Source organism: Rhinatrema bivittatum, chromosome 6 (assembly GCF_901001135.1).
Source record: "Rhinatrema bivittatum chromosome 6, aRhiBiv1.1, whole genome shotgun sequence".
Taxonomy (NCBI): domain Eukaryota; kingdom Metazoa; phylum Chordata; class Amphibia; order Gymnophiona; family Rhinatrematidae; genus Rhinatrema; species Rhinatrema bivittatum.
In genome coordinates this window covers 8559740-8585519 of record NC_042620.1, presented here as the reverse complement: position 1 = coordinate 8585519, position 25780 = coordinate 8559740, and the positions used below count along the sequence as shown (strand labels likewise).

Below are 25780 nucleotides of genomic sequence, written 5' to 3'. Positions count from 1 at the left end.
CTGCGCTGTGAGATCCTGCAGGAACCCCCAGAGATCTGCATTAGATACAGGGGAGGACATTGTCTCCTGCGCTGTGAGATCCTGCAGGAACCCTCAGAGATCTGCATTAGATACAGGGGAGGACATTGTCTTCTGTGCTGTGAGATCCTGCAGGAACCCCCAGAGATCTGCATTAGATACAGGGGAGGACATTGTCTTCTGTGCTGTGAGATCCTGCAGGAACCCTCAGAGATCTGCATTAGATACTGGAGAGGACATTGTCTCCTGCGCTGTGAGATCCTGCAGGAACCCCCAGAGATCTGCATTAGATACTGGGGAGGACATTGTCTCCTGTGCTGTGAGATCCTGCAGGAAGCCCCAGAGATCTGCATTAGATACTGGGGAGGACATTGTCTCCTGTGCTGTGAGATCCTGCAGGAACCCTCAGAGATCTGCATTAGATACAGGGGAGGACATTGTCTCCTGTGCTGTGAGATCCTGCAGGAACCCTCAGAGATCTGCATTAGATACAGGGGAGGACATTGTCTCCTGTGCTGTGAGATCCTGCAGGAACCCTCAGAGATCTGCATTAGATACAGGGGAGGACATTGTCTCCTGTGCTGTGAGATCCTGCAGGAACCCTCAGAGATCTGCATTAGATACAGGGGAGGACATTGTCTCCTGCGCTGTGAGATCCTGCAGGAACCCCCAGAGATCTGCATTAGATACAGGGGAGGACATTGTCTTCTGTGCTGTGAGATCCTGCAGGAACCCTCAGAGATCTGCATTAGATACTGGAGAGGACATTGTCTCCTGCGCTGTGAGATCCTGCAGGAACCCCCAGAGATCTGCATTAGATACTGGGGAGGACATTGTCTCCTGTGCTGTGAGATCCTGCAGGAAGCCCCAGAGATCTGCATTAGATACTGGGGAGGACATTGTCTCCTGTGCTGTGAGATCCTGCAGGAACCCCCAGAGATCTGCATTAAATACAGGGGAGGACATTGTCTCCTGCGCTGTGAGATCCTGCAGGAACCCCCAGAGATCTGCATTAGATACTGGGGAGGACATTGTCCCCTGTGCTGTGAGATCCTGCAGGAGCCCTCAGAGATGTGCATTAGATACTGGGGAGGACATTGTCTCCTGTGCTGTGAGATCCTGCAGGAACCCTCAGAGATCTGCATTAGATACAGGGGAGGACATTGTCTCCTGTGCTGTGAGATCCTGCAGGAACCCTGAGAGATCTGCATTAGATACAGGGGAGGACATTGTCTCCTGCGCTGTGAGATCCTGCAGGAACCCTGAGAGATCTGCATTAGATACAGGGGAGGACATTGTCTCCTGTGCTGTGAGACCCTGCAGGAACCCTCAGAGATCTGCATTAGATACAGGGGAGGACATTGTCTCCTGCACTGTGAGATCCTGCAGGAACCCTCAGAGATCTGCAATAGATACAGGGAAGAACATTGTCTCCTGCACTGTGAGATCCTGCAGGAGCCCTCAGAGATCTGCATTAGATACAGGGGAGGACATTGTCTCCTGTGCTGTGAGATCCTGCAGGAACCCTCAGAGATCTGCATTAGATACAGGGGAGGACATTGTCTCCTGCACTGTGAGATCCTGCAGGAGCCCTCAGAGATCTGCATTAGATACTGGGGAGGACATTGTCTCCTGCACTGTGAGACCCTGCAGGAACCCTCAGAGATCTGCATTAGATACAGGGGAGGACATTGTCTCCTGCACTGTGAGATCCTGCAGGAACCCTCAGAGATCTGCATTAGATACAGGGGAGGACATTGTCTCCTGCGCTGTGAGATTCAGAATTCTGCATTAAATACAGGGGAGGACATTGTCTCCTGCGCTGTGAGATCCTGCAGGAACCCCCAGAGATCTGCATTAGATACTGGGGAGGACATTGTCTCCTGCACTGTGAGACCCTGCAGGAACCCTCAGAGATCTGCATTAGATACAGGGGAGGACATTGTCTCCTGCACTGAGAGATCCTGCAGGAGCCCTCAGAGATCTGCATTAGATACAGGGGAGGACATGGTCTCCTGTGCTGTGAGATCCTGCAGAAGCCCTCAGAGATCTGCATTAGATACAGGAGAAGACATTGTCTCCTGTGCTGTGAAATCCTGCAGGAACCCTCAGAGATCTGCATTAGATACAGGGGAGGACATTGTCTCCTGTGCTGTGAGATCCTGCAGGAACCCTCAGAGATCTGCATTAGATACAGGGGAGGACATTGTCTCCTGTGCTGTGAGATCCTGCAGGAACCCTCAAAGGTCTGCATTAGATACAGGGGAGGACATTGTCTCCTGTGCTGTGAGATCCTGCAGGAACCCTCAAAGGTCTGCATTAGATACAGGGGAGGACATTGTCTCCTGCACTGTGAGATCCTGCAGGAACCCTCAGAGATCTGCATTAGATACAGGGGAGGACATTGTCTCCTGCACTGTGAGATCCTGCAGGAACCCTCAGAGATCTGCATTAGATACAGGGGAGGACATTGTCTCCTGCACTGTGAGATCCTGCAGGAACCCTCAGAGATCTGCATTAGATACAGGGGAGGACATTGTCTCCTGCACTGTGAGATCCTGCAGGAGCCCTCAGAGATCTGCATTAGATACAGGGGAGGACATTGTCTCCTGTGCTGTGAGATCCTGCAGGAACCCGCAGAGATCTGCATTAGATACAGGGGAGGACATTGTCTCCTGCATTGTGAGACCCTGCAGGAACCCTCAGAGATCTGCATTAGATACAGGGGAGGACATTGTCTCCTGCACTGTGAGATCCTGCAGGAACCCTCAGAGATCTGCATTAGATACTGGGGAGGACATTGTCTCCTGCACTGTGAGACCCTGCAGGAACCCTCAGAGATCTGCATTAGATACAGGGGAGGACATTGTCTCCTGCACTGTGAGATCCTGCAGGAGCCCTCAGAGATCTGCATTAGATACAGGGGAGGACATTGTCTCCTGCACTGTGAGATCCTGCAGGAACCCTCAGAGGTCTGCATTAGATACTGGGGAGGACATTGTCTCCTGCGCTGTGAGATCCTGCAGGAACCCTCAGAGATCTGCATTAGATACAGGGGAGGACATTGTCTCCTGTGCTGTGAGATCCTGCTGGAACCCTCAGAGGTCTGCATTAGATACAGGGGAGGACATTGTCTCCTGTGCTGTGAGATCCTGCAGGAACCCTCAGAGATCTGCATTAGATACAGGGGAGGACATTGTCTCCTGCACTGTGAGATCCTGCAGGAACCCTCAGAGATCTGCATTAGATACAGGGGAGGACATTGTTTCTTGCTCTATGATTTGCTCTATGAGATTTTGCAGAAACTCCCAGAAAGACATAGTTGGTAGCCTAATGTGAGCAGCTCCCCTCATTTCCATCTGTAAGTCACCTCTTACCTTGGAGATGTCCTGTCCATCTATCTTGATGCAGCCTCCCCGGACATCATAAAATCGGAAAAGCAGGCGAATGACTGTACTCTTCCCCGATCCAGACGGCCCCACCTAGCAAGAGCACAGAAAAGGGGGCAGTAGTGGGAGGCAGGAGGAGGAGGGAGGTTCATGTTTAGAGCTAAGACTAGGGGTCAGGAAACTTTCTGTCACTGACTCTCTGTGTGACCCTGGCATAAAGTCACTTTCTCCCTGTGCCTCAGTTCTAATCCCTGCTCTGTCACCGACTCTCTCTGTTACTCTAGGATAAATCACTAAATCTCCCTGTGCCTCAGCTCTAATCCCAGCTCTGTCACTGACTCTCTGTGTGACCCTGGGGTGAGTCACTTTATCTCCCTGTGCCTCAGTTCTAATCCCAGCTCTATCACTGACTCTCTGTGTGACCCTGGGGTGAGTCACTTTATCCCCCTGTGCCTCAGTTCTAATCCCAGCTCTGTCACTGACTCTCTGTGTGACCCTGGGGTGAGTCACTTTATCTCCCTGTGCCTCAGCTCTAATCCCAGCTCTGTCACTGACTCTCTGTGTGACCCTGGGGTGAGTCACTTTATCTCCCTGTGCCTCAGCTCTAATCCCAGCTCTGTCACTGACTCTCTGTGTGACCCTGGGGTGAGTCACTTTATCTCCCTGTGCCTCAGTTCTAGTCCCAGCTCTGTCACTGACTCTCTGTGACCCTGGGGTGAGTCACTTTATCTCCCTGTGCCTCAGTTCTAATCCCAGCTCTGTCACTGACTCTCTGTGTGATCCTGGGATGAGTCACTTTATCTCCCTGTGCCTCAGTTCTAATCCCAGCTCTGTCACTGACTCTCTCTGTGACCCTGGGGTGAGTCACTTTATCTCCCTGTGCCTCAGTTCTAATCCCAGCTCTGCCACTCACTCTCTGTGTGACCCTGGGATGAGTCACTTTATCTCCCTGTGCCTCAGCTCTAATCCCAGCTCTGTCACTGACTCTCTGTGTGACCCTGGGGTGAGTCACCTTATCTCTCTGTGCCTCAGTTCTAATCCCAGCTCTGTCACTGACTCTCTGTGTGACCCTGGGGTGAGTCACTTTATCTCCCTGTGCCTCAGTTCTAATCCCAGCTCTGCCACCGACTCTCTGTGTGACGCTGGGGTGAGTCACTTTATCTCCCTGTGCCTCAGTTCTAATCCCAGCTCTGTCACTGACTCTCTGTGTGACCCTGGGGTGAGTCACCTTATCTCTCTGTGCCTCAGTTCTAATCCCAGCTCTGTCACTGACTCTCTGTGTGACCCTGGGGTGAGTCACCTTATCTCTCTGTGCCTCAGTTCTAATCCCAGCTCTATCACTGACTCTCTGTGTGACCCTGGGGTGAGTCACCTTATCTCCCTGTGCCTCAGTTCTAATCCCAGCTCTATCACTGACTCTCTGTGTGACCCTGGGGTGAGTCACCTTATCTCTCTGTGCCTCAGTTCTAATCCCAGCTCTGTCACTGACTCTCTGTGTGACCCTGGGGTGAGTCACTTTATCTCCCTGTGCCTCAGTTCTAGTCCCAGCTCTGACACTGACTCTCTGTGTGACCCTGGGGTGAGTCACTTTATCTCCCTGTACCTCAGTTCTAATCCCAGCTCTGTCACTGACTCTCTGTGTGACCCTGGGGTGAGTCACCTTATCTCCCTGTGCCTCAGTTCTAATCCCAGCTCTGACACTGACTCTCTGTGTGACCCTGGGGTGAGTCACTTTATCTCCCTGTGCCTCAGTTCTAGTCCCAGCTCTGACACTGACTCTCTGTGTGACCCTGGGATGAGTCACTTTATCTCCCTGTGCCTCAGTTCTAGTCCCAGCTCTGACACTGACTCTCTGTGTGACCCTGGGGTGAGTCACTTTATCTCACTGTGCCTCAGTTCTAATCCCAGCTCTGTCAGTGACTCTCTGTGTGACCCTGGGGTGAGTCACTTTATCTCACTGTGCCTCAGTTCTAATCCCAGCTCTGTCAGTGACTCTCTCTGTGACCCTGGGGTGAGTCACTTTATCTCCTGTGCCTCAGTTCTAATCCCAGCTCTGTCACTGACTCTCTGTGTGACCCTGGGGTGAGTCACTTTATCTCCCTGTGCCTCAGCTCTAATCCCAGCTCTGTCACTGACTCTCTGTGTGACCCTGGGGTGAGTCACTTTATCCCTCTGTGCCTCAGTTCTAATCCCAGCTCTGTCACTGACTCTCTGTGTGACCCTGGGGTGAGTCACTTTATCTCCCTGTGCCTCAGTTCTATTCCCAGCTCTGTCACTGACTCTCTGTGTGACCCTGGGGTGAGTCACTTTATCTCCCTGTGCCTCAGCTCTAATCCCAGCTCTGTCACTGACTCTCTGTGACCCTGGGGTGAGTCACTTTATCTCCCTGTGCCTCAGCTCTAATCCCAGCTCTGTCACTGACTCTCTGTGTGACGCTGGGGTGAGTCACTTTATCTCCCTGTGCCTCAGTTCTAATCCCAGCTCTGCCACTGACTCTCTGTGTGACCCTGGGGTGAGTCACTTTATCTCCCTGTGCCTCAGTTCTAGTCCCAGCTCTGCTTCAGTCTTTGTGAGACCCTGGGATGAGTCCCTATCTCCACGTGCACTTGGGATCCAGCTGAAAACAAGGTGGAAGGGGCGACAGTGAGAATTACATAAGCTTAATATGGAGAGAGCAGACTCTGAATAGCATCAGGAAATATTTCTTCATGGAAAGAGGGTAAATGCATGAACGGCCTCCCAGGGGAAGTGGTAGAGGGAAAAACCCAGTAACTGAACTAAGAAAGCCTGGGAGAGGCAGAGAGGAGCCTTAGATGTGAGGGGTACAGCCTGAGAGGTAGGGTCTGTGGTACTGCAGTGGGAAAAGAGACTGGGCATTGAGTGGGAGGGCCTGGAGGTCCTTATCTGCTCCAAATGCCATCCAGGAGCACTCTGCAGGATGCCTTCAGCATTACGTGTGCAGGAGGCTGGAGATCCCTTGTCGGGGATGTGAGGGGTGCTCACACTCCCTGTCTCTGCAATACAGGGGTCCTTGCATTCTCAGCTCTGGGACTCCTACCTACAATTACTTTGGTGATAATTTGACGGATCTGTGTGTATTAACACAACTGCCAAAAAGAGAAGGAAACCCAACTTGCTCCAGCTGTGAGTTGGGCTGGATTGGGGAATCTAGAAAAGACAACAACTATGATTTTCCCCAAGGTCAAAAACCTCTAACAGAAACTCAAATTTGACTTTAATAACGACGCAGTAGGGGCAAAGGAGAGCATCGGGTGAGCCAACGCTATTTTGCTCATCGGAGCAAGCAGGGGGCGAGTGTGAGTGAGGATAGTTCCTGCACTGAAGAGCTTACTTACATCAGATGGGGTAAAGCAAGGGAAGTCCCTTGCCAGATCTGCAGGGGCCTGCAGGGCAGCCTTGCATTACCGGGGGAAGGGATGCGTCAGTAAAACCGCTTAGCATGGTATTAACTAAAGACTGCCCTAACGCCTGCTTCTAACGCCTTGTTAAATGGCCCCCTTTGTGTGCTATTTGGGCAGCTCGTGTACCCAGTCTCAGCTTCCTGAATCTGATGTGCATTTTCTTGTGTCAATTTGAGAAGTCTCTGATCTCTTCCTGTGAAGCCAGGGAGGCAGAAGTGCTGAAGTCTGGGAGAAGTTCAAGTTCTCCATCATCGTGAGCCCAGGCTGTTCCTTCCCGGTCTATGAATACAGGGAATGAGGGGGAGACCCGCTGATGTAAAGACCCTTAGCAATGCAGGAGAAGGAAACAAATCAGGAATAAAAGGTCTCTCCTTACCAGTGCCACCGTCTGCCCAGGTATCACCGAGAAGGAGACATCCTGCAGGATCTCCCGCCTTTAGCAGAGAAGAGAGGACAGGTTTTATCTCAGCACAAGCCTGCTCCCGCTCCCCCACAGCCCTGTATCCTCCCCATACACACCCCCAGGGCCACACCTGCCCCGCCCCTCCCCCAAAGCCTCGTATAAGGGCCACACCTGCCCCTCCCCCTCACTCAAAGCCTCGTATAAGGGCCACACCTGCCCCTCCCCCAAAGCCTCATGTAAGGGCCACACCTGCCCCTCCCCCAAAGCCTCATGTAAGGGCCACACCTGCCCCTCCCCCAAAGCCTCGTATAAGGGCCACACCTGCCCCGCCCCTCCCCCAAAGCCTCGTATAAGGGCCACACCTGCCCCTCCCCCTCACTCAAAGCCTCGTATAAGGGCCACACCTGCCCCTCCCCCAAAGCCTCGTACAAGGGCCACACCTCCCCCTCCCCCTCACTCAAAGCCTCGTATAAGGGCCACACCTGCCCCTCCCCCAAAGCCTCATGTAAGGGCCACACCTGCCCCTCCCCCAAAGCCTCATGTAAGGGCCACACCTGCCCCTCCCCCAAAGCCTCGTATAAGGGCCACACCTGCCCCGCCCCTCCCCCAAAGCCTCGTATAAGGGCCACACCTGCCCCTCCCCCTCACTCAAAGCCTCGTATAAGGGCCACACCTGCCCCTCCCCCAAAGCCTCATGTAAGGGCCACACCTGCCCCTCCCCCAAAGCCTCGTGTAAGGGCCACACCTGCCCCTCCCCCAAAGCCTCGTGTAAGGGCCACACCTGTCCCCGCCCCCTCCCCAAAGCCTTGTATAAGGGCCACACCTGCCCCTCCCCCAAAGCCTCGTACAAGGGCCACACCTCCCCCTCCCCCTCACTCAAAGCCTCGTATAAGGGCCACACCTGCCCCCTCCCCCAAAGCCTCATGTAAGGGCCACACCTGCCCCTCCCCCAAAGCCTCGTGTAAGGGCCACACCTGCCCCGCCCCCTCCCCAAAGCCTTGTATAAGGGCCACACCTGCCCCTCCCCCTCACTCAAAGCCTCGTATAAGGGCCACACCTGCCCCTCCCCCAAAGCCTCATGTAAGGGCCACACCTGCCCCCTCCCCCAAAGCCTCATATAAGGGCCACACCTGCCCCTCCCCCAAAGCCTCGTGTAAGGGCCACACCTGCCCCTCCCCAAAAGCCTCATACAAGGGCCACACCTCCCCCTCCCCCTCACTCAAAGCCTCGTATAAGGCTCTTCCTCTCCCATTCATGCTGAGGCAAGGCTCCTATATTATGGGGCATGGGCAGTTCATCGCCATCGTCTATTTATTTCACACTTTTCCAGCCACGGAGTTCAAGGCACGTTACAGCGGGTTACCCGCAGTTGTGTGCAAATGTTACTCCCGCTGCAGCAAGGAGTTTTGCACAAAAAAGTGAGTATAAAATCTGCCTGTGTACGTAAAGTATGTTTTCTGCACCAAAAGCATTTTTGGGTCCATCATCATGACCGAGAGTCTCCCCCGAGCATCAGCTTTGTGTGCACATTGTCCGGTCAGCACACTTTACCTCCCGAGGCACTGGCACACCATTACCTTACTGTAGTGGGGGGTTAGGCATATTCAACCCGTGCCCTGAATTTCAGTCCTTTAACCTGCGCTGACTGGACACTCCACAAAATATAAGGAAAATTGGTTCTTACCTGCTAAATATGGTTCCTGGGACACAAAGGATCTGTCCAGACTGCTGGGTTTTGCCTCCCTGCCAGCAGATGGAGACAGAGAAAGTTTCACTGCCACTGCCACATAACCTGGTGCGCCACCTGCAGCCCCTCGGTATTGACCTGTACCCAAGCCAAGATCCATCCCATAACAATCCTAATGGAAGAGAAACAACCTCCCACAACGAGCGGGAGACAAAAGGCGGCACCCCGCAGTGGAAAAATCCTCTTTCCACCCACAAACCAGGAGAAGAATCCTGAAATCCGGAGCATTTCTGCAGCATATATAGAAAAGAAGTACCAGCGGACTCTGGAACGATCCGTGGGATTCCAGGAACGACCTTTCCAGTTCATGCCCGGATCAGTCCGGACGCCTGGGATGGGGACTGTGAGAATCGTGCTCGAAGAACACTCTCACCAAAGCCCATGTCCTCTGGAGATCCAAACGATAATGTTTGGTGAAAGTGTGCAACCCCCTGGGAGGAATCGAGAAAACTGCAGAAGGTTTGCTCCTTTCTTTCTTCTTCTTTTTTTTTTGACTGCAGGTTTTGCATCATCTACCATCTACTGGAGACAGATAAATTCTGAAAGACTGCAGGTGGCAAACTAGGTTACGTAGCAGTGTCAGTGAAACTTTGTCTCCATCTGCCGGCAGGGGTACAAAACCCAGGAGCCTGGACTGATGGGAAAATTGGTTCTTACCTGCTATTTTTCGTTCCTGTAGTACCATGGATCAGTCCAGACTCCTGGGTTTTGCCTCCCCTCCAGCAGATGGAGACCGAGAAGTTTTGATGGACTCTGTCCTAAACCCTGAGGTGCTCCCTACAGTCCGTCAGTATTTCAACGTATCAAAGCAGAATGATCCAAAACCCGACTCAACTAGCTATCTGCTATAACTGGAGTTTAATTCCATAGAAACCAGGCTAACTAACCCAAATGGCAGCAGAGCCCATAACAAGTTTGAAAAAACATCAATAAAAAATTTCAAATTATGTAAACACTTATCTGCAGAGCAAATGAACTAAGAACTGAACGAGTGGACTCTCCATTATCCCTACGCTGAAAAGGGCAGGACTCTGGACTGATCCGTGGTACTACAGGAACGAAAATTAGCAGGTAAGAACCAATTTTCCTTTCCCTGTATGTACCTGGATCAGTCCAGACTCCTGGGATGTACCAGAGCTCTCCTACCTGGGGTGGGACCTTGAGAATCCCACTCGGATCACACCTTCCCCAAAACTCTCAGAGTCTGGAGCCCACACCTCCAACTGATAATGACGAGCAAAGGTGTGCAAAGATTTCCAAGTGGCCACTCTACAAATTTCCTGCGGCAGAATTTGTTGACACTCAGCCCACAAGGCTGCCTGTGAACGTGTAGAATGCGCTTAGAGACCCTCCGGGAGAGGACGACCCTGAAGGAGGTACGCCAATCCAATGGCCTCTTTTAACCAACGGGCTATAGTAGCCCTAGACACTGCATGACCTCTCCTGGGACCACTCCAGAGCACAAAGAGATGGTCTGACATGCGAAAATAATGCAAGTGGGCCCCGGCGGATGTCTAACCTTCGTAAATCAGTAGAGTGGGGATCAGAAGGATCCAAACCAGAGAAGGATGGAAGTTCCACAGACTGATTCAAATGGAAAGAGGATACTACTTTGGGAAGAAAGTAAGGTACTGTCCGTAAGGAAACTCCCGAATCCATAATCCGCAAGAAGGGCTCCTTGCAGGATAACGCTTGAAGCTCAGACACTCTGTGGGCCAAAGAAATGACACCTTTAAAGTAAGACCCTTCAAAGTAACCCTCTTTATGGGCTCGAACGGCGCGTTACACAGAGCTTTAAGAACCAAGTTTAAATTTCATGAAGGACAAGACCTCTTAAGCAGAGGAAGCAGAAGATTCGCCCCCTTAAGAAAATGCGACCGCAAGAGAGTAGCCATCACCGCATCTGAGTATCCTTTGCTCTTCAAACGTTGCTTCTCAAAAGCCATGCCGCGACACAGAAGCGATCTGCCTCATCCAAACAAACGGGCCCTTGATGCAGAAGATTCGGCAACTCTCTGAACCACAGTGGGCCATCCACCACTAGGTTGACTAGATCCGCAAACCAGGGACGCCTCCGCCACTCTGGCGCAACTAGTACCACTTCTCCCGGATGAACCTCTATTCTTCGAAGCACTCTTCCAATCAGTGGCCAGGATGGAAACACATACAGCAGGATTTCCGTCGGCTAAGGAAGAACCAGGGCATCCACTTCTTCTGCCTCCGTCTCCAGACGCCGACTGAAGAAATGAGGAGCCTTGGCATTCTGGAACATGGCCATGAGATCCACTCTCGGTATGGACCATGTGTCGCATATTTATTTATTTATTTATCGAGTTTTATATGCCGTCATTTGGTTTCGCCATCACAACGGTTTACAAGTTTCGATGGGTAAGATGTTAAGAGGTTAGGATGGGGATTAATATCATATTCATATTGATTAACTCATATTCGATGGATAAAGTGTTAGAAGATTAGTAGATGCATTGATATACAAAGAGCGTTCATTTATACATACAGCGTTCATTTAAAGTATTATTAAGATTGAGGGGATATTCTTAACGTAGCAAGGGGAACATGGTAGGGTTCTGAATGAAGGCTAATAGGGCGGGGGCGACGAAGTTTCGGTCCAGATTTGTGTTATATTTTGGGGAGGGTGTGTATGAATCATTGGGTGTTTTAGTAGGCTTTGGTGAACATCCAGGTTTTAAGTTCCTTTTTGAAGGTTTTTAGGTCTGGTTGAGTTCTTAGTTCCGTTGGGAGGGTGTTCCAGAGTTTGGGGCTGCCGAGGGATATGGCTCTTTCATCTGGAAAGCTTCTGCGGAGAGTTCCCACTCTCTGGGATCGAGATGTGGCAATTGAGATAATCGGCTTGAACGCTGTCGACTCCGGCAATGTGAGAGGCCACGATACTGGCTAGATGCTGCTCTGCCTAATGAATCAGGAGCTGAGCTCCCATCACCACCAGTTGGCTCTTGGTTCCTCCTTGGCGATTGATATAAGCCACCGTTGTCGCGTTGTCCGACAGAACTCTGACCGATTTCCCCTGCAGAAGCGGCAGAAAGGCTTGCAACGCCAACCTCACTGCTCTGGATTCTTCCAGTGACCAGAGGGCCTGTACTGATTTGTCTTGACAAACTGCTCCCCGGCCAGAAAGGCTGGCATCCGTGGTCACTACCATCCAAACAGGCACTTCCAGGGGCACACCCCAGCTCAAGTGGTCCGACAGGAGCCACCAGTCGAGACTGGCCCGAGCAGACTCCGTAAGAGGAAGGAGAAGGTGAAACTGTTCAGAAACAGGATTCCAACGAGAAAGCAATGCTGACTGCAGAGGTCTCATATGAGCAAAGGCCCATGGCACTAACTCTAGAGTGGAGGTCATGGAACCAAGGACCCTCAAGTAATCCCATACTCTTGGAGGATTTTTGGACAACAAATCTCGAATCTGTCCTTGCAGTTTGGCAATAAGGTCCTCGGTAAGAAAGACTCTTCCCATCCAAAGAGACTGCGAGGGAGTCAGTTGGCTTTTGGCAGGGTTGACTACCCAACCGAGTGACTGTAGTAGCTGAAACACTCTGCTCACTGCCCAAGGATAGAGATCCTCTGACTTTGCCTGAATCAGCCAGTCGCCCAGATAAGGATGCACAAAGAACCCTTCTCATCTCAGGTGCCCCACCACTACAATCATGATTTTGGTAAAGGTCCTGGGTGCCGTAGCCAGACTGAAGGGAAGAGTGAAAAATTGAAAATGATCGCCCAGAACGGAGAACCGCAGGAACCTCTGGTGGTCTGGACGGATACCGATGTGAAAGTATGCTTCGGTGAGATCAAGGGACGCTAGGAACTTGCCCTTGTGAACCAAGGCGATGACCGACCGCAAAGTTTCCATGCGAAAGCGTAGAACACGAAGGCAAGGCATCTGTTGACTCGCTTCAGGTCTAGGATGGGCCAGTAGGTGCCGTCTTTCTTTGGAACCACAAAGTAAATGGAGTAACGGCCCTTTTGCTGTCCCTCGGGGGGAACTAGAACTATCATTCCCAGATCGATAAGGCGTCTCACAGTGTCCCTGACCGCCTGACGTTTCTCTTCTTACGAGCAAGGGGAGGTTAGGAAGCAATCCGGAAGGCGCCGAGCAAAATCTAAAGCGAAGCCATGTCTTATCACTGTGAGGACCCACTGTTCTGACATTAACTTGACCCATTCCTCGTAAAACTGAGACAGTCTGCCTCCCACAAGTGGACAGAGGAATGGACCAGCCACATTTCATTGAGAGGATTTGACTCCTTCTGTGGATTGAGGGGCCCTGGATCTTCCGAATCTACGGCCACGAAAGGACTGAGACCAAGATTGCTGCCTGTCTGTAGACTGTCTGGAGGAGGAACCGGGCGAACGAGAAGCCCGGAATCTACAATCCCTTCTGAAACGAGACCGAGAGGGGAAGGTACTCCTCGGTCTAGGCTTATCCTCCAGCAAGCGGTGGACCTTGTTCTCACCCAAGGATTGAATCATATCTTCCAGTTCCTTTCCAAACAGCAATTTGCCCTTAAAGGGCAAAGAACCTATCTGAGCTTTAGAGGATATGTCGGCCGACCAGTTCCTCAACCAGAGTAGGTGACGGGCCAAGACAGCTGCCACCTTGGACCAGGCTGATGTCTGAAGCAGGTTATACAAGGCATCAGCGCTATATGCCACCGTGGCTTCCAGGTGTCCTGCCTGAACAGCCTGCTCCTGAGAAAGAGAGGTAATATTCTGCAGATATTGGACCCAACGAAGCCCTGCACACAAAGAAAAGCTGCTGCACATATCAGCCCGGACCCCCAGCGCAGAAACTTAAAAAATGCGCTTAAGTTGCACTTTCAAGCGCAACTTCAGTTGCGCTTGAAGTGCACTTTGGTCCTGAAGATCTCGAAGTGCCGTTGCTCCTGTCACCGGGATGGTGGTCTTTTTTGGTTACCGCAGACACTGCCACGTCCACCTTAGGCACTTTCAACAGGTCCAATGCCTCCTCGGGCAGGGGATACAGCCTATCCATTGCCTTGCTGACCTTCAGCCCCAATTCTGGAGTGTCCCATTCACAGAACAGTAAATCGATGACAGACAAATGAAAGGGAAAAGACTTTGTCGGCCCCCAGAGACCCACCATGACTGGATCAATGTTTTCCAACCGGGAATCTTCCTTAGGTACCTCAATACCTAATTCTTCCAAAACAGCTGGAATGAGCGGGTCCAACTCATCTCTTCTAAAGAGATGGACCACCTTAGGGTCATCTCCCTCCATGTCCTGTGGCTTGATGTGGTCCAAGACGTCGTCAGAATCCGCCCCCAGTGGGGGCTTGTCACCCAAATTTGTGTCGTCTGGGTCAGAATCTGGCGAGGACACATCGTCCGCCGGACGGGGCGGAACAACTGAGCGACTGAGGAACCGAAGCATCCCCTTTCTCTGGAAGCCGAGACCCCTCTCTTGGCAGCTTTGCTGGCTTTAAAGGTTTTGTGCAGGAGCATAATAAAATCAGAAGAAAACGAGGAAGAGGAGGAGTCAGAATCCACCTCAGGGCTCTGCCCCTCCTCGTCAGCGACCTCCTCTGCCCGCTTGCCCCTCTCAGGAGCCTGAAAATGCGGCGACAAAGGTGGGGGTAAATTCCCCTCCCCCAGCACGGCTAGCTCAGCCGCGTGAAAAGTTTGCACAATAGCCTCCATTCCCGCGCTGAGCGGGAACGGATCTGAGGTGTCCTGCTGCAGCCACCCAAGCTTTCCTGGCTCGCGGCGTGGCTTATGTTTCCTCCCCCCCACCGGGGAGGCAGGCGGAACAAAAGCCATCTCCGCATGCCTTGCAGGCCGCTCGCTGCAGCATGAGAAAAAAAATTAAACGGCCACACCAGATGAAAAGGAACGCCGACTGGGTAAGAAGCCCGCCCCCAGCGCAGCCCGATAAGGGAGGGAGACCTGGCACAGCGAGGCACTCTGCCCCTGAAGCAGGAAAAACCAAAGCGGCAAAACTTCTATTTTTTTTTTTAAACCTGTTTCACGTCTTCCTGGATCCTCTGCCTCCGAGGGTGAGTGAGCCGGGCTCCCCGGTATCACCCCAGAACCTAGGGGGGGCGGAGCAGACAAGGAGGTTCTCAACCCCTCTCTCCAAGTGCCTCACAAATACCAGGGGGGATAGTCCCCTCGGGACCTGCCAACCCCCTGGGAGGCTCAGAAGGCTGTGGAGAATTTAAGATCTTCCGTCCTCTTCAGAACTAAATAAAGATTAGTAGTTTGGTTTGGTTTTTTTTTAACTAAATCCCTGTCTTCTTTTTTTTTTTAACACAACTGACTGACTAAGACCAGACTGTAGGTTTTGTACCTCCACCATCTGCAGGAGACAGAGAAATACTGACGGACTGTAGGTGGCACCTCAGGGTTTAGGACAGAGTCCGCCAAAACTTCTCTGTCTCCATCCGCTGGAGGGGAGGCAAAACCCAGGAGTCTGGACTGATCCGGGTACGTACAGGGAGCTAGGAATTCACCTCTTCTTCAGACAGAACACACATGCACACAGTAATTGTTAAACAACAGAGGGAAAATACATTTTCTCCCGCTTGGGTGGTCCCAGCTCTTGTCTTATAGAAACCACTCCCCTCCCCCAGAGAAGCGGGATCAGTGCGCGCTGCTGGAAATGACTGAAGCTCGTCTCACATACCCATCCACGTAGCTGAAATGAACGTTCTCAAACTCGATGTGCCCGGAGGGGAACCTCAGGTCTCCAGCATTCACCACGTCCTTAACCTAGAGACAAGGAGGCAGCAGTTACAGCAGCAGATACCAGGAGAGCGTTGCATCCAATATGCAAAGGCGCTTTCTCCAAGGATAGTTTTCTGAATTTTTTTGGCGGCCACATGCTGCACCGGTATCCGCGCAATGAGGCGGCATCAGTTATGGCTCTCCCAACATTTATTTTGGATCGATACCGCAGAAGCAGAAAAAGTACCCCTTGTTGGCTAGGGCCAGGCCAAATCACAGATCCCCATGAAAGACGTGCCCTTCACCTGGGAGCATCCCCTCTGGGTAACTAAGATCCTGAGAGGAAGATGTTCCCGATTTGAACTCATGGAAAAAACTTTGGGCACCGTAAGTCCGGCGCATCTGTATCTGTTTGTGAGACACCGACGCCAAAGGATCCAGGAGGCCCACTGACAGAAGTATGGCTACTCCTCCACCAGATGGCCTCAGGTCAGCAGGGACATGTTGAGCCTGTCCTGGTTTTGTCCAATTGCCATGCATGGAAATATAGCTCTGGTTTTTCTAAGCTCTAAATTACAAATCCATGAAATCACTGGGGCAGAGCCAGGACGGTTCAGCCAGCCTGTGATCACCTGGAGCCATCCAATTACCCCAAGATCTGCTGATCTAGCTGTGGGTCCTGAATGGCGAGGATCTGGGAGACTCCTGCACACCCACCTCCTGCTCCTCATGGAAGAGTTCAAACATGTTCTCCATGTCGATGAAGGAGTTCTGGATCATCCTGCAAAAGGTGAGAAGCAGAGCGCTCACATCAGGGAGGAAGTGGAAGTTACAGTGCACACAAACTCCCCTCGCCAGCAGCCTTTAAGTGAAAGCTACGGAAAGCGGAGCAGGGCTGCTCAGAAAATCATTTTAAAAGATTTACAAAACACCCGGAGAGGTACTGTGTTCAGTTCTGGAGGCAGCCCAGAGAAAGGTTCGACGGTAAACACCCTGTGAAATTAGAGTTAAGGACCCCAGTCTGCACGAGATTACCACCGCTGTCCCTTCTCACCTATAATAGGTTCCAAACCAGTTGAGAGGAGTGTAGAGCTGGATGATGTATGTCCCGAAGAGCACAAAGTCACCCACCTGTGAGGCGAGAGAGCAGAAAAAAAAGCGCCCAAGAAATATTATCCCAGCTGTGCTCACTGTTTACTACGGAAGGTGCTGGGTGCCTTGCGTGTCGAGGTAGGAACAGCAGAGTGGTGCTGGCTTCCACTTCTGAAGCTATGCGTGTCTGGAAGTGGAGCCTGCCAAAGGGATGTTTTGTTCCTCATGTGATGGGTATGTTGGGTTCCATGTGTGTCAGGGATGGGAGTGTTGAGTTCAGCACGTGACAGGGATGTTGGGTTGACCTGCAGGCATCGCATCACAGGTTTCTCCATCTGTCCCCGGGTGACTGTTCACTGCTAAGAGTATCCAGCCGAGTCCCATCACAATGTCAGCAACTTAGAGAGAGAAGAAGCACAACTCACCTGGAACTTGTTCTCAGTGACAAAGTAAGCACAGAGCAAGGATCCAGACAGCAGGCCCAGGCCAATGATCAGGTTCTGGGTTTGATTTAACATGGCCAGACTGGCATTAACTTTCCACTCCGAGATCTGCAAAGATTGGAAATACAGGATCAGATCCCAGGGTCAGTCTAGTGTTAATGCTATCTACTAGTGCGATTTTCATTCTTTAGTCCAAACGTAGTTGTAATAAAAGATGCTAATCATTCTTATTATCCTCAAAATTTGAACCCATCACATTACAGCTCCTTTTACTATGCAGAATTGTGATAATGCAAGTATGGGAGGATTGTAGAATGCTCAACTCTGAGGCGGGGCCGGCTGAACATACGGGACAAGTTATCCAGCTGACTTTACCTGGATAACTTGTTCACTAAATGTGCTACTGAATATGGACTCCAGAATGTCATGGTACTTCTGAATCGCTCCATGGTGAGACCGCACCTTCTGGTCGCTGCAACCTAAAAATGATATACTTGCACTGAGGAAAGTACAGAGAAGGGCGACCAAAATGATAAAGGGGATGGGACAATTAAATGAATACTTCAGTTCGGCGTTCACTTTAGAGGACCCTGGAGAAGGACCATCGCTAGTTAACAAGAAACTGGAGGGGAGTGGAGTAGGTGTAACTCCATTTACAGAGGAGAATGATTGGGAAGAGCTGGGGAAACTGAAAGTGGACAAAGCCATGGGGCCTGATGAGGTTCATCCCAGGATACTGAGGGAGCTCAGAGATGAGCTGGCGGCTCCGCTGTGTGACCTGTTCAATAGATCCCTGGGAACGGGAGTGGTGCCGAGTGATTGGAGAAGAGCGGTGGTGGTCCCGCTTCACAAGAGTGGGAGCAGAGAGGAGGCTGGTAACTACAGACCGGTTAGCCTCACCTCGGTGGTGGGAAAAGTAATGGAGTCACTGTTGAAGGAAAGGATAGAGAACTATCTACAGTCAGAGGAACTGCTAGACCAGAGGCAGCATGGATTCACCAGGGGAAGTTTCGTTCCTGTAGTACCACAGATCAGTCCAGACTCCTGGGTTTTGCCTCCCTGCCAGCAGATGGAGACAGAGATAGTTTCACTGACACTGTACATAACCCAGTGTGCCTCCTGCAGTCCCCAGTATTGACCTTTACCCAAGCCAAGATGACAGCAGCAACCATAAGCTTCTAAGCAAACACCCTCCCCTCCAACGAGCCAGAAGAAGAAGTTGCCCAAAAACTCATTTCCCAAATTTAACATAAGCAAAATGCACTGAAAACCTGCAACAACTCCGCACTATATACAAAACAGAACGAGTGGCGGCCTCTCCCACCAGCAGATGGAGACAGAGAACAAAACTTTGAGGCACTGCTACATAACCGAGAGCGCCACCTGCAGTCCCTCAGTACTGACCTGTACCCAAGCCAAGATTAATCTTTAAACCCCTCTATTGGGCGACAGTAACAGTGGGACTGGAAAATCCCATCAACTGGAGCTCTAACGTGTCCAAACCAACGTATCAGAAAACTATGTACACACTGCCAAGCAGCCCCGAAAAACATAGAAACATAGAAATGACGGCATAAGAAGACCGAATGGCCCATCCAGTCTGCCCAGCAAGAGAAGTTTGTGCAGGAAAAACGTGGCAGGAAAATCAGTCTTTCGGCATCGACGGGATGGGTCTCTGGACTGATTTGTGGTATTACAGGAATGAAAATTACATAACAACATAAGAAATTGCCATGCTGGGTCAGACCAAGGGTCCATCAAGCCCAGCATCCTGCTTCTAACAGTGGCCAATCCAGGCCATAAGAACCTGGCAAGTACCCAAAAAAAGTCTATTCCACGTAACCATTGCTAATGGCAGTGACTATTCTCTAAGTGAACTTAATAGCAGGTAATGTACTTCTCCTCCAAGAACTTATCCAATCCTTTTTTGAACCCAGCTACACTAACTGCACTAACCACATCCTCCGGCAACAAATTCCAGAGCTTTATTGTGCGTTGAGTGAAAAAGAATTATCTCCAATTAGTCTTAAATGTGCTACTTGCTAACTTCATGGAATGCCCCCTAGTCCTTCTATTATTCGAAAGTGTAAATAACGGAGTCACATCTACCTGTTCTAGACCTCTCATGATTTTAAACACCTCTATCATATCCCCCCTCAGCCATCTCTTCTCCAAGCTGAACAGCCCTAACCTCTTCAGCCTTTCCTCATAGGGGAGCTGTTCCATCCCCTTTATCATTTTGGTCGCCCTTCTCTGTACCTTCTCCATCGCAATTATATCTTTTTTGAGATGTGGCGACCAGAATTGTACACAGTATTCAAGGTAAGGTTTCACCATGGAGCGATATAGAGGCATTATGACATTTTCCATTTTATTAATCATTCCCTTCCTAATAATTCCTAACATTTTGTTTGCTTTTTTGACTGCTGCATCACACTGAGCCGACGATTTTAAAGTATTATCCACTGTGATGCCTAGATCTTTTTCCTGGGTGGTAGCTCCTAATATGGAATCTAACATCGTGTAACTACAGCAAGGGTTATTTTTCCCTATATGCAACACCTTGCACTTGTCCACATTAAATTTCATCTGCCATTTGGACGCCCAAACTTCCAGTCTCACAAGGTCCTCCTGTAATGTATCACAATCTGCTTGTGATTTAACTAATCTGAATAATTTTGTATCGTCCGCAAATTTGATAACCTCACTCGTCGTACTCCTTTCCAGATCATTTATAGATGTATTGAAAAGCACCGGTCCAAATACAGATCCCTGAGGCACTCCACTGTTTACCCTTTTCCACTGAGAAAATTAACCATTTAATCCTACTCTCTGTTTCCTGTCTTTTAGCCAGTTTGTAAGCCACGAAAGGACATCACCTCCTATCCCATGACTTTTTAGTTTTCTTAGAAGCCTCTCATGAGGGACTTTGTCAAACGCCTTCTGAAAATCCAAATATACTACATCTACTGGTTCACCTTTATCCACATATTTATTAACCCCTTCAAAAAAATGAAGCAGATTTGTAAGGCAAGACTTCCCTTGGGTAAATTCATGTTGACTGTGTTCCATTAAACTATGTCTTTCTATATGCTCTACGATTTTGATCTTTAGAATAGTTTCCACTTTTTTTCTCGGCACTGAACTCAGGCTCACTGGTCTATAGTTACCCGGATCGCCCCTGAAGCCCTTTTTAAATATTGAGGTTACATTGGCTACCCTCCAGTCTTCAGACACAATGGATGATTTTAATGATAGGTTACAAATTTTAACTAATAGATCTGAAATTTCATTTTTGTGTTCCTTCAGAACCCTAGGATGCACACCATCCAGTCCAGGTGATTTGCTACTCTTTAGTTTGTCAATCTGGCCTACTGCATCTTCCAGGTTCACAGTGATTTGGTTCATTTCGTCTGACTCATCACCCTTGAAAACAATCTCCGGAACTGGTATCTCCCCAACATCCTCATTAGTAAACACGGAAGCAAAGAATTAATTTAATCTTTCTGTAATGGCCTTATCTTCCCTAAGAGCCCTTTTAACCCCTCGGTCATCTAATGGTCCAACCAACTCCCTCACATGTTTCTTGCTTCAGATGTATTTAAAAAAGTTTTTATTATGAGTTTTTGCCTCTATGGCCAACTTCATTTCAAATTCTCTCTTCACCTGTCTTATCAATGTTTTACACTTAACTTGACAATGCTTATGCTTTATCTTATTTTCTTCAGATGGATCCTTTTTCCAATTTTTTAAGGATGTTTTTTTGGCTAAAATAACCTCTTTCACCTCACCTTTTAACCATGACGGTAATCGTTTTGCCTTCCTTCTACCTTTCTTAATGCGTGGAATACATCTGGACTGTGCATCTAGGATTGTATTTTTAAACAATGTCCATACTTGTTTAACACTTTTAACCTTTGCAGCTGCACCTTTCAGTTTTTTTCCAACTATTTTCCTCATTTTATCAAAGTTTCCCTTTTGAAAATTTAGTGTTAGAGCTATAGATTTACTTATTGCCCCCTTTCAGTTATTTTAAATTTGATCATGTTATAATCACTGTTGCCAAGTGGCCCCACCACCGTTACCTCTCTCACCAAATCCTGTGCTCCACTAAGAATTAAAGCTAAAAATAGCTCCCTCTCTTGTTGGTTCCTGAACCAATTGCACCATGAAGCAGTCATTTATTACATCCAGGAACTTTATGTCTCTAGCAAGTCCTGATGTTACATTTACCCAGTCAATATTGGGGTAATTGAAATCTCCCATTATTATTGCACTGCCAAATTGGTTAGCTTCCCTGATTTCTCTTAGCATTTCATCATCTGTCTGACCATTTTGTCCAGGTGGACGGTAGTATACTCCTATCACTATACTCTTACCCAACATACATGGGATTTCTACCCATTTAGATTCTACTGAGCATTTACTCTCTTGTATGATCTTTATCCTGTTGGACTCTATACCCTCCCGGACATAAAGTGCCACACCCCCACCTGGTTGATCCTCCCTATCATTGCGATATAATTTGTACCCTGATATAGCACTGTCCCATTGGTTATCCTCCTTCCACCAAGTCTCTGTGATGCCAATTATGTCAATCTCATCAATTTCTGCTTTACATGCCAACTGTCCTATCTTACTTCTTAGACTTCTGGCATTGGCATACAGAAATTTCAAAGTGTGTTTTTTGTTTGTATTAACAACCTGCTTTTCAGTTCTTAGGGTTAATTTGGCAATCTTTAGCTCAAGTGATTCTTTACTTATACGCACATGGACTACGTTTGCTTTTATTGGAACCTCTCTGTTGGGATGCCCTAACTCTCCTGTTTCATTAGTATCCTTCAAGGATACATTTCTCCGAACCATGCACTGCTGAGTGACTGTCTGCTTTCCCCTTTGTTCTAGTTTAAAAGCTGCTCTATCTCCTTTTTAAAGGTTAGCGCCAGCAGTCTGGTTCCACTCTGGTTAAGGTGGAGCCCATCCTTTCGGAAAAGTCTCCCCCTTCCCCAAAGGTTTCCCCAGTTCCTTACAAAGCTGAATCCCTCTTCCTTGCACCATCGTCTCATCCACGCATTGAGACCCGGAGCTCTGCCTGCCTCTGGGGACCTGCACGTGGAACAGGAAGCATTTCAGAGAATGCTACCCTGGAGGTTCTGGATTTAATCTTTCTACCTAAGTGCCTAAATTTGGCTTCCAGAACCTCCCTCCCACATTTTCCGATGTCGTTGGTGCCCACATGTACCACGACAGCCGGGTCCTCCCCAGCAGTGTCTAAAATCCTATCTGGGTGATGCGTGAGGTCCGCCACCTTCGCACCAGGCAGGCATGTTACCAGGCGATCCTCACGCCCACCAGCCACCCAGCTATCTACATTTCTAATAATTGAATCACCAACTTTGATGGTCGGCCTAACCCTTCCCTCCTGTGCGACAGCAGGTAAGAACCAATTTTCCTTTCCTGAACATATCCAGATCAGTCCAGACAAGTGGGATGCACCCAAGCACCTCTAAACTGGGCGGGAACCCGAAAGACCCACGCACAGAAAACTCCCAGTAAAGGATGCCTCGTCTTGCGCCATCACATCCAACCGGCAATGTCTGGAGAAAGTATAAATCGAAGACCACACCGCAACCCTACAAATCTCCTGGGGTGACAGCAGCTGACACTCAGCCCAGGACGCCGCCTGCACTCTTGTGGAATGTGCCCTAAGCCCCACAGGCACCTGGCAACCTTTACAAATATAAGCCTCCTTAAGCCACCGAGAGATGGTAGCCTTCGAGGCCTTGTCTCCTTTCTTTACTCCACCAAAAAGTACAAAAAGGTGATCAGACCAGAGAAACTCATTCGTAACCTCCAAATACCGCAACAGGATCCGCTGCACGTCTAATTGGTGTAGCTCCCTGCCCACAGGGAATCTGTCGACCATTCCGGAAACCCCAGAAGCTCCACCGACTAATTAAGATGAAACAAGGATACCGCCTTCAGCAAAAAGGAGGAAATCAGTCGCAATGTGACCTTGTCATTGTAAATCCTCAAAAATGGATCCCTGCAATACAAAGCCTGCCACTCCAAAATCTGTCTAGCAGAACAGCTGGCCACCAGAAGCACCATCTTCACAGTTAAATCCTTCAACGTCACTCTCCGCACCGAATGGGGCCCGACAAAGCCCCTGCAGAGCTATGTGGAGACTCCAATCAGGACATAATTTCACCCCTTTCAGGAATCTAATCACATCCGGGTGAGTGGCCAGAGACCTTCCTCGGCACGTTCCCCTGAGTGAGCCCAAGGCAGACACCTGCATGCGGTGTGAACTCTAGGCTAGCCCCTTAGCCAATCCCTCTTGCAAAAACTCCAAAATATGGGGAACATCCACTGATAGGTGGTCTAATTGCCGCTGCAAACACCATGACTCAAAAAACCCTCCAGACCCTGACATACGCCAAGGAAGTGGAAGGCCTCCTAGCCTGAAGGAGCATGGCAATGACCTGTTCCAAATAATCTTTCGGTCACAGCCGTCGCCTCTCAAAGGCCAAGCTGCGAGACAGAAGAAATCCTCCCAATCCGAGAATATGGGCTCCTGATGTAGTAACCCTAGAAGATGGGCCAGTCTGAGAGGCTCCTCCACCGTGAGCTGTACTAGATCTGCGAACCTCGGACGACATGGCCACTCCGGCTCCACCAGAACCACCGTTCCGGGATGCACCTCTATGCGTCTCAGCACAAGACCGACGAGGGGGCCAAGGAGGGAACACGTACAGAAGAACCCGTCAGCCAAGGATACACCAGAGCATCCAGGCCCACTGAGCCAACCTCCCTTTGGCGACTGAAAAAACCTCATCATCTTCGCGTTGCTTCGAGTCACCATGAGATCCCACCTGGCCCAGATGCGATTCCAAGCTTCCAGGGACAACTCCCATTCCCCTGGGTCCAGTTGTTGCCTGCTGAGGAAATCTGCCTGCACGTTGTTGACACCTGTCACGTGTGAAGCCACTATGCCCTCGAGATGGCGCTCCACCCACACACAAACAACCGTCGAGCTTCCAGTGCCACTGCCTGACTCTTCGTTCCGCTTTGGTGATTGATGTCTGAGAATACACGAACCATCTGCCCCCTGACCAGTGGAAGGAAGGCTTCCAGGTCTTGCCAGACCACCCTCATCTCTAGATGATTGATGGACCAGGACTTCTGCCTTGGAGAGCAAAGCCCTTGAGTCAAGTGTCCCAAGCACACGGTCCCCCAACCTGTGAGACTGGCATCTGTGGAGACCACCACCCAGTCCGGTTTAGGTATTTGCCATTATTGGAAGTAGGATACTGGACTTGATGGACCCTCACTCTGAACCAGTACGGCAACTTCTTATGTTCTTAAGTAAGCTAGGACCAAACAGGAATACAAAACATAGGACAATGATGTAGGATCAAGCTCTGGCCAAGTGCAGACTGGAGTCGTGGAATGTGCATGTGTCCAGACAGGAAAAGCAGATGGCTGCCAGCAGGAAGTGGACCATTAAGGTGGGAGGACCGAACAGATCCCATAAGTCCCTCTGCTGGCAGGAGTCAAGAACTGCTCATTGGGGCCTCACAGAGACTTTGGGAGAACGTCTGTGTTTGTACCTTACCGCAGAGAAGACACACACACACTGAGCACTCTCTCTGCGCACACACACACACACTCTCTCTGTCTGTCCCTTCCTGCAGGAGAGAGAGAAACTAATTTTGGGAGACATTCTTTATGTATGAACCTTACTGCAGAGAAGAGACACACACACTCACACACACACTGAGCACTCTCTCTGCCCGCACGCACACACACACACATACACACACTCTCTCTCTGACCACTCTCTCTGTCTGTCCCTTCTTGCAGGAGAGAGAGAAACTAATTTTGGGAGACATTCTTTATGTATGAACCTTACTGCGGAGAGAGACAGCATCATGAGGAAGTTATCACCTGGTATTTCACTATGGCCTCATTGAATCTGTTCACCTCGTAGCACTCAGCATTGTAATACTTCACCTACCACCAAGAGAGAAGAGAAAAGTCGCAATAAGAAACCAATATTAACCTGCCCCACCTACCAGAGAGCACAGGATCTGGAGCTGTCTCTCTACAGAACCAGGGCAGGGTCTGCAGAATCCCAACTCTCTCTCTACAATGAGTGCCCACCGCCCTCCGGAACCACACTTAGGGGACCAAGGATATCGGGCTCTCTCTCTCTCTGCACGGAACAAATTGTTTTGAGAATTTGTGGAATAAAAGAGTTCACATAAAATAAAAGTAAATCAGTAGGGCATGAGGATGGGGGTAGCGGGGCAGGATCCTGGGCTGCTCTCATTCCCACCCTCACTTCTGCCTTGTTTGTATCTGCGATGGCGCACTTCCTCCCTAACTGCATCCAGAGCAGGCGGGGTAGTGCTCCCTCACTGCACTACATAATTACCAACCCCACCCGCCCACTCACCCACCGCTAGGAACTGCCCCCCCAGAACACCTACATAATTACCAACCCCACCCGCCCGCTCACCCACTGCTAGGAACTGCCCCCC

At 50.1% G+C, this 25780-nt stretch overlaps 1 protein-coding gene across 1 annotated transcript in view; it reads right to left on the bottom strand.

The window, feature by feature from the left end:
* Window positions 1-25780, bottom strand: part of ABCB6 (ATP binding cassette subfamily B member 6 (Langereis blood group)) — a 206922-nt gene that overhangs the window by 130010 nt on the left and 51132 nt on the right. Inside the window, exons 9-15 of the mRNA XM_029605015.1 lie at window positions 25185-25250; window positions 17217-17342; window positions 16754-16830; window positions 16417-16480; window positions 15659-15744; window positions 7206-7263; window positions 3396-3500 (exon numbers count right to left, since the gene is read on the bottom strand). Coding sequence (XP_029460875.1) covers window positions 3396-3500; window positions 7206-7263; window positions 15659-15744; window positions 16417-16480; window positions 16754-16830; window positions 17217-17342; window positions 25185-25250 — 582 coding nt within the window. The remainder of the gene's footprint in view (window positions 1-3395; window positions 3501-7205; window positions 7264-15658; window positions 15745-16416; window positions 16481-16753; window positions 16831-17216; window positions 17343-25184; window positions 25251-25780) is intronic.